We start from the raw sequence: 9,731 nt of genomic DNA, 5'->3' as shown, positions 1-9,731 counted from the left end.
ACAGCCAACACCCAGCAGGACTGCGTTGTGAAAGCTGTGTGCAAGTGAACCGCTTATCGGGGACATTTGGCACATTACACGGGGAAAAAGCAACAGTGAAACAGCAACAGTGTCCAGACAGGCGGTCTCGGATACCACTCCGCTACCGTGAGAGTCATTATTTAGGCACGGCTACTGTTGGAGAACACAAGGCCAATTGCCTGATGAGCACTGTACAGCATAAAGGACTTTCATAATTCCAACGCATTTAAAATGGCTAAGACGTTAAGAATTGTCTCCTCGAATGGTCAATGATTTGACAGTTATGTTTCACTAGCTATTTGAATGTTGAATATGTACTCAATGTTCGTCTCGTAGGTTTACATATTTTTAGATCCAAGGGGGGTGGAGAGAGAGAGAGAGAGAGAGAGAGAGAGAGAGAGAGAGAGAGAGAGAGAGAGAGAGAGAGAGAGAGAGAGAGAGAGAGAGAGAGAGAGAGAGAGAGAGAGAGAGTCATGTCTGTTGGCTTTACTGTATTGGTGCAGGCTCTACAGCGCCGCTGCAGATTCCACGTAGTAGTGAGGAAGCGGTGACGAGAGGCGGTTCATGCACACGCATCCGTCATACAGACACTATGAACACGGACGCAGCGGCGAGCTGCGTGTAGATCTTTATCTCCAAGGATACTCGAAAAATAGTAAGGGTCGGGAACAATGTCATTAGTAAGAAAATTAGCTGGCGCCATACGTTCTCGTGTATCCACAAGAAGCCCGCTGGGGGAGTTCATATGTTTCTGCGCGTCTTCCTCTTCATCGTCGAAGTGGCAATGTGTAGGACCCGTCGAAGGGCAGCGCGTTGGAGGCTCTCTGTAGATTTACAGTCGTTGTGAGTAGATATAGCTATACGTACTGTGGACGTAGCAGAGTGAGAAAACGGTGCGAGACACAGAGCCAGACAGTGGCATAGACACGCTTCGTAGAGCACCGGAGCTGGGGTCTTTTATGTTTACCCCCGAGCTGTTTTTCCTCTCTGTTCTCTCTATGTTCTGTCTGTCTTTCGTTTAACGCCGAAATACCAAGTGACCGGCGCTAAGCACGTTATACAAGCATGCAGGTGAAAAAGCAGAGATGTTCGGATGGGCGCACCGAAGACGGCCAGCGGGATGACAACCAGAAAAAGTCTTCATGCTTCTCAAATATTAAGATATTCTTAGTATCGGAATGTGCCCTGATGTTGGCTCAGGGGACTGTTGGAGCCTACCTGGTGAGTGAGAATTTTCTTTGTCTGTATGTTGTGCGCATAATGCATCTTTCCACTTTGGAGACGCATTTTGTTCTACATTTTTGTCATGCAGCAGTACGTTACCCCGCGTTGTGGCAAGACGAAACGCAAACTTGTTAAGTGTGCATTTTGTCAGCATAGGTCTAAAAGATTGTGTAGACGCAATACAGGCTGCAGCTTACTGTGAGAGCTGACGAAATGTATTGTGTCATGAAACATAAACATATCGCATATTCTACCCGAGAGAACATTTACAAAATAATTGTAACACTGGCGTTTAATGTGTTGGTACAATCAGTGCTTTTCATTAGATGAGGGTAAGCGTCATGCCAAAACGACATGCCTTACATACTGGGGAGGCTATCAGTTTAACCTTGTCAGCTTCAAGAAGGCTGCGCAAATGTGCCCTCTGTCAGTAAAACAAGTGCGTATAAACGAAACGTGACTGGTTAGTACATGAATAAAGCTAAGCTAAGTTATCAATAGCAGCAACATTCAAATATACAGTGCAAAGCAAAACGCCAGTCTCTGCGAGTGCGGAGGATGCGGAGAACAAACAGGTGACTTTCTGGTCTATGCGGCAACTGTATTTAAAAGCCCTCACCAGGCTACATGTTTGTATAAACAAATTGGTAAAATAAAACCGGTAGCCTATTTAAAACAAATAATTATATATAAAAGGACATCTATTTGTTTAATTATGTAAGCTTTTTATTGACAATCATTAAGTTACTTAAATAAAGACTTATATTTAAAAAAACATTAAAAAAATTATTGCGACTTAATATTAAAGTTGGCCAGCCTGCTCATGACGCCGTTTCAGGCAACCCAATACAGAAATACACACGTGCGCATGTTTAGTAACTGGGAGGCCCAGTCCTGGTAACTTCTGATGGGTTTATTTTCCGGTAGCATTTGTGACTGTTATTATCTACCCATACTACAGTATGTGTGCCGGCATGACGTACATCTTTTGACATATGGGTGACCTATGAATGACTATTGGGTTTCAGGCTTCACGTGACCTATGCCATCGGGTCTCTGAAGGCTCCAGCTCATTTGGAAGGCTGTAGACTCTAGCAGAGAGCATCCAAATGCGATATATGTTTAGCATAACCATCAGATTACCGTCCTGGCTATCCTCATGTATGCTACTGGTGATTCTTCAGCACTGATTTACTGGGCCGCGTACTTATATTGTCGATTGTCCAGCATATCCGCGGCCAAAATAATTAAAACGATTCCACGTTTGCTTTTACGAGTTGGAATTGATCAGCTATGAACGAAGAGTTTCGTTTATTTGACTAGTGAAATGATGAATCTCCGTGTGCTCCGTCTCTTCCTTACAAAGTCTGTCAGGCCCCTTTCTGTGCTCCCAGTGTCTAGGAAATCCGTGATCTGAGCCTAACTCCCAACAGCCATATTTGGTATGGAAAGCAGAGTCTCTTCTGTGCGTTTTACCACAGGACTCATGAACCTTGGAAGTATCCCTTTAACGGCACAGCGGGTCTGTGTTCATCTATTCCATGACGGTTAGCCACGAATGGCGTGTCTTGCTGGCCATTTAGCATGTTTGAAATATTATCCATTGAGGTGTCGTCACTGATGGGACTCCATGCCTTTTTTGATGATGGAAGACTCTATGGTTACTGTTCCTAAATATATTCTGACTAAATGTAAATAATCCGGCGAATAACAATAATTATCCTTACAACATTGTATGTCATCAGGGAGGAGGGAAGACACTCATGTGGAAAGAGTGGGTTTAGAATAGTGTAGGAACTTCCTCCCTCTATTTGTATCTAAAGAATAAAGGTGAGCAGAAGCTCAGGTAAGTCTCGTCTGAATTGTCAGGTCCAAGAGAAGTACACCTTGCAGATCTGATGTCTCCAGAACTCAGCGCCTATGATGAAGACATCCCAAATTTTTTGCAGGCATTAAATATTCCTTTTTTTAATCACTTGGGATTGCATTTGATGACCATGGGAAAGGGTTGGGATATGTGAAGTGGAACATTCCCTCCGGGCCCTACCAGTTCACTGCACAGACAGATGGTTCTTATATTATCCGTGATCTATTGGTTTAATTTTTGTTTCCATGACAGGGTGGAAAGGAGGGCAGAGTGTTTTCTCACAGATGGGCTCTGTGTTTGTTTGAGCGGCCTTTCTGAAGAGGGGGCAAGGCCAGAGCAGATGAGGGCCGGCCGTAGTCGGTCAGACGACGGGTTGAGAAATTCTCCCCTGGCACATGGGCTCAGTCGAGGGGTTGAAGTCATTTGGAGCCTATGAGTGCTGACAGGAGGGCTTTGGAGGCCTTTTACTTGCGCCGTTAGAATGCCGGCATTTCGACGTCTGGCGACTTCGCCGTGAATGGCTCTGGTTTGCTTTATTTTCACATGAGTTCTGCCGTCTCCATTCTTAGCGTGAGCGAATGAGCAGCGTTCGCATGCTGTTGGGTGCACGAGAAATAGCTCTTAGTCATCAGCAACCGCCAATATCTGAGCCAGCCACAGAACAGAAGGGTGTAGCTTGTGGACCATTCGAGTGTACGTGTGAAGTAAACATCACAGCAGCAACTGCACTGGCAGAACTTTCGCCATTCGTCATTTAGAAATGAAGGAAAAGAGCCTGGTCTCAAAATCAGATGATTATGTCTCTCATGTAGATGCTCAAATGTGGTCAGGCCCTTTTTCTAAATGTTACAGTCAAACTAGCTTCTATTACGGCTTCAATTCAGAAAAGAATACCAGAGAGCCGCTTTGCCTTCCCTGCCACCAGTGTCACTGTGGATGTGTGTGTGGTGTGGGTGGGCCAAGTTGGACCCAAACTTGTTTATTTTCCTGGAAATGTGGAGATTAGAGGGAAAAGGCTATTTATAGTCTTCCTCAGTGGTGATTTTATCCTTTGCCACAAGGGTGCAGGGAGGATTCTGGAAATCTGTGGTTTCAGCCGGTCTCATCTCATGTGCTTTAACTTGCATTTTAATAGAATTGTAATTAGTCCCTGTGAATCACTGATTCTGTTATTACTAAATGACATTTTAACCAGGTTGGTCACATGAGAAATCAATTCTTAATTTATGTGGTAGTAATATTTTCTAGCATGCTTTATAATACGTTCATTAAATAATATTATTAATAATCTGAAACTTATTATTCCAACATATGCTATATGACCAAAAGTGTCTGGACACCCCTTGGTCTGGTGCTGTTTTTCTTGGTTTGGCCCCTTAGTTCCACTGAAGGCAAATCTTAATGCTACTGCATATAATCACATTCTAGACGAGTCTGTGCTTCCCCAACAGTTTGGGGAAGGCCCCTTTCTGTTTCAGCATGACAATGCCCCTGGGCACTCAGTGAGCTCCATATAGAAATGGTTTTGTTGAGAACATTGTGGAAGAACGGGCCTGCAGAGAGCCCTGACGTCAACCCCATCTAAGACTTTTGGGATCAATTGGAAAGTCAAATGCGAGCCAGGCCTAGTCACCCTATCAGTGCCTGACCTCACCAATGCTCTTCTGGCTGAATGGGAGCAAATTCCTACGACATCTAGTATAAAGCCTTCCCAGAAGAATGGAGGTTGTTATAGCAGCAAAGGATGGACCAACTCCATATTTATGCCCATCATTTTAGATGAGATGTTGGATGTCAGGTGTCCACATAACTTTGGCCATGTAGTGGTATGACTGATATCACAGTTGGTCTAACTGATATCTGTGGTAATAAGTTGTCATGTTTTAAATACAATATTATTAAACATAATAATGGTAGAAATATTGCTACCATATGTATGTATAGCCAGCTATTTGCTGTGTCCATATGCCTTTATAATCATGTACAGCAGGGTTAGGACTGCATTGTTTAACACAGACACCTTTATTGCTTCTAGCTTTTGACATATTTCTCAGTCAACAGAGCGGCCCAGTTCAACTAATTCCTCTCCCTCCTGTTCTTCTCCCCTCAATTAAAGTTTACAAGGTTGGAACATTTAACTTTTTGGACCGCAGCTCTGGTTTCTTGGGAATAGCACCAGGACCTTTGAGTTAACACCCCCCCCCCCCCCCCACCCCCCCCACTCTTTGGGAAAGCACCATGCGGTCTTTAATGACCGTAGAAAGTCAGGACCTTGTTTTGTATTTCATCTAAAGGACAGCATGTTTTTTGGCACTATTGCCCCTGTCCTTGTGCTGGGGCAAATGGTTTGTATGAGGTCTGTAGGGAAGAGTGCCCCCTACTGGCCGTCCAGCATTATTTCCAGCAGTAATGTTGTTGTCACAGGTTTGCTCAATGGAGGAAATCACTCTGTATGGAAGTATTCTGTGTGCAATAGGGTTTAAAAAAATAAAAACAAAAAAAAGAATTGTGAATGTTTTAGTTGTTGCAGCAGTATTGCCAGAGGACATCATGGTTTTTTTTTAATGCTTGTCCTCTTCCTTTCTCCAAATGTTTTGGAAATGCTGCGCAGATCTATAGATATAGATCTGCTTCAACCACTCCAGTTTGTCAGACCCTTCAGCCATTGTAGCTGATATTGTATCAAGCAACACTGTAAGACTGTCATCAATATCCCTCTGTTGTAACCAGATTCAGTTTGCAGCAAGTGATCAGTGTTAACCTAGGTGGCCTGCAGGTGGGTTATAGCCAGTTGAGTGATAAAAATTTACATTGTTAAAAGGCACAGATTTCCAAACGGTAGACTGGGACCCAAGATGCACATAGAAATTTAACCATTTTAATGTTTCCATCCACAGACATTTGAACATAGTGAACTGAACACTGCATGGGCCTTGATGTTATCATGAAATGCATTTGCATTCCTATGACCTCATGATAGATACATTTGTATTAGAGGTGCGCCACAGAAAGTGTTCACTCATTAAATGTGTCTCAGACTTGGATTGTTGAACTCTTAGTCCGGACTGCAGAAGGCCAGCTGTCTTGTTTTGGCAGACTTTAGCTTGTTCCTGTGTTGGTTGAGGTGTGGTTTGCAAATTTCTGCTGGCATCACTTTCCCTAACCAAATTGCACTGTCTGCCCCATCTGCATGCCTTGGGGCCAGCTTTGGGTATCAGGCTTTGCAGCACGGTCACACAGTAGCTGGTCTTTCTCCACTCACCTGAAATCAGGCACCTGCTGCCTGCTGTGGCCCTACCCTAACTCCCAGTGGTCCGGACCTGCAGCCCAGGGGGCAGCGGAAATGAAACCACAGCCCAGAAGGACATATGTTTGAATCCCGTGAAGGTGAAAGTGTGGGTCTGGGAACTGTGGCCGTGCCGATTTAGCGTGGCACTTGACCTCAATCGTATTGAGCGTTCAGCGGTGTTCGCCTACTGGGTAAATATTTAAATGTAAGGCGCCGATAAGGTTCCTCGATAAACAAATAAATAATGTAAATGCGAACTGCTGAGCTGCTTTGTCAGTGGGTGCACATGTGCCGCTGTGCGCATTAACCTGTGTGCTTATTTTTTATTCTTTATTTAACCTTTATTTAACCAGGAAAGAGCCCATTGAGATCGAAATCTCTTTTGCAAAGGGGACCTGACATAAAACACAAATCTCTGCTTAAATCTCCCAAGCTTACAGATTGGCTAATAATTGCTTACAGTGCTTCTCCCAAGCTCTACCAAGGACTCTGGAGACACCTTAACTTCTTTTCATATTTATCCATAGATTTAAAAAAAAAAAAAATGAATAAAAAAAAACGAATTTAAATAGAGGTAATAAGGTCATTCAAGCCGTCCAATTGTTATACACTCAACATATTAAAGGCACTTTGAATGGTAATTATTTTCTCAGGTTTGAGTTTGAGGGCGATAGGCTTTTGTGTGAAGGATCAGTTGAAGGGTCGTTTGATCCGACTGGCAGCAGTATCTCACGAGGGCCTTTTGTAAGACGCTATCAGAAATTCCCCCTTGTCTGCTTCGTTTTTGCTGACGTGGCCCAGCGTCCTTCAGAAAATTAAATTTGCAGAGACGAATCGTTGCAGTTACGCCACGTGTAAGAGATAGATCTGCGGGGAGTTGTGGGCGGGCGTGGTCGGGGATAGACGGTGGGGTGTACGTCAGACACCTCCTCCCCCGCTTCCTGTTGTGCTCTTCTCGGGCGGCGCGTTCCACGCCGCAGCTCATTGGCCGGCACGTCTCCACGCTCCTTTTGTCACGTACGCTTCCTGCGGAGAGACGCTCACCTTACAGCCCAATATCTCTGTCTGAAAGCATATTTTTAACTCAAAATATATACCGGGAGCTTGCAAGGCTGCGCGTGAGTCATGTGCTCCGGAGTACCTGCTCTCTGTTTATTTCGGCTCCGCTGTTTAAAGGCGTTAGCTTCGCCGTCCCCCGTGTGCAGTCACAGAAGTAGGCTAGTGTTCCAGGCCTGCCCGTGAAGGCCTCCCTCCTCTTTCGGGATTGGCGTGGGAGATCTGTGGGCCTCTCGCCCGCCGACTGGGGCCGACCCGCGTCGCCCCTGCGTGGGCCGTCGGAGTCTAGACCGAGCCTGCGGGGAGGAGGAGAGACGGAGACCGCGGTTGAAGCTGCGGTTCTCCCTCTTAAAGGAGGGCTCCGAGGCGCCCGTTCCTCACAGGTGACGGTGCCCGGTGAGGCGAGGCGGACCGCGAGCGTGGATGAATGCTTCCAGACGGGCCCAGCCGGGGGGCGGCCCCGTAAAAGAGCACGCGGCTGAACCGGATTGTTTACCGTCAGATTTATTAGAACATCAGAATGATGGAAATTTTAACAGCGGGGGGAAAGGGCCACTCAGTCGCCCTAATGGGCTTCCGGTTTTTCCCATAATTTGCCGGCTTTGAAACGGAGCCAAGCCATCCATTCGAGGTGGCGTGAGATGCATCTACCTGGAGGGCTTTGCTGTGGACGTTATGGCTTAATGTGGCCGTGGGCTCCTCGGTCTGAATGCGTTAAGCGGTTTGGCGCATCAGGGGAGGCTGGCTTGGTCGCGGTGGGCCCGCGGTGGGCCCGTGCCGGCTGCGCGTGGGCGGCGCCTTCGCACGGACAGGAAGAGCGAGCTGGAATGGCACCCCAGCACGGAGCATCTCCGCCAGGCTGTCAACAGGTTGCAGTTCCTGGCATGGGGTCTGAGCACAGAGGCAGATGGCCCTGTTTCTACAGCCTGCTTTCATTTCCCTTTTCAACGGCCTCTGTGGGCAACCGCATCTCTCCCTCTCTCTCTCTCACACACACACACACACACACACACACACACTCACTCAGTACACACAGACACACACTGACACACACACATACACACACGCAGACCCAGACACACACATTCCCACACACATGCACACATACACACACAGGCAGACACATATACACACACACACATGAACATGCATATGTGCAGATGTACACATAAACGCACGTACACACGGACCCACATGCACACACAGACTTTCAGGAAAACCACACGCGCAGGTGCACATGCACACGCACACGCACACACCCAGACACACGCACACACTCCCACACACACACGCAGACACATATACACACACACACATGCACACATCATGCATACACACACACACACTCCCACACACACACGCAGACACATATACACACACACACATGCACACATCATGCATACACATGCGTGCGAATGTGAAAGGGGGCGGCCGCCTGGCGTGTGGCAACGGGTTGAGGGCCCCGAGGGGTCATTTTGCCTGCAGACCCCTTTCTCTGGTTATCACGGATATCCAGCATGCTCAGCCGCTTCCTGCAGTCACCAGCTGGCACGGCTCAGCTTGTAACGATATCAGCCTGCTCTCATGGCAGGAAAAAAAAGTTCAGAACACGATCATTTCTAGCCACCACAGTCTGGAGAGTAATTCAATTGGAACTCTTTTCAATGGTTCTAGGACTGTTTGTAAAAAACAGAGCCTGTGTGTAGACAAATACTGATGTCATAGAGCGCAGATTTAACTGCTCTGAAAGACTGCTTCGGTAACACCTGAGTAATGAACAAGACTATCAACTGAGACTAATTTTTCTGTGGCGGCAGGGAGGGCTGAATTACTAGGAATTGCCAGAGACTGTACCAGTGCACAAGTAGATTTTTCAGTGACAATTTTTCAGATTAAAGGTTAAGCTTATTTGTTTTGAAATGTGTTCATGTTGAGTCTTTTTTCAAAATTTCCTAAATCTGTATTCATGAAATCACTTAATTAGGAATATACAAACAATTTATGAAAAATGTACTGAAAAATAATTATCACATATTACGGTATTATTAAACACATTTAGATAAATATAGCTATCAGCTTACTATTTCAGCAAATATTATTGAAATGTTCTATTATATAGTTTTATTTGTGTTATGTCTCTCCACAGACCTGTTGTTCTTTTTTGCACTGCCCCCCCCCACCCCAATCCTATTTCTGTATGTACAGTTTGCCTTTTCATGTCTCTTCATCTCTTCAGAGCGTGACCTTTAGGCAGAGTCAGGGGGTCAGGGGGCG

At 45.9% G+C, this 9,731-nt stretch overlaps 1 protein-coding gene across 1 annotated transcript in view; it reads left to right on the top strand.

Moving 5' to 3' along the window:
* Positions 1–540: 540 nt before the first annotated feature.
* Positions 541–9,731, top strand: part of slco3a1 (solute carrier organic anion transporter family, member 3A1) — a 58,584-nt gene continuing 49,393 nt past the window's right edge. The window contains exon 1 of the mRNA XM_035396627.1: positions 541–1,242. Within this exon, the coding sequence (XP_035252518.1) occupies positions 1,087–1,242 (156 nt within the window). The 5' untranslated portion in view covers positions 541–1,086. The remainder of the gene's footprint in view (positions 1,243–9,731) is intronic.

This window comes from Anguilla anguilla, chromosome 16 (genome assembly GCF_013347855.1).
Source record: "Anguilla anguilla isolate fAngAng1 chromosome 16, fAngAng1.pri, whole genome shotgun sequence".
NCBI classification, from domain to species: domain Eukaryota; kingdom Metazoa; phylum Chordata; class Actinopteri; order Anguilliformes; family Anguillidae; genus Anguilla; species Anguilla anguilla.
Note: the sequence above shows the minus strand (reverse complement) of the source record. Positions and strands in the feature narration are given on the sequence as shown.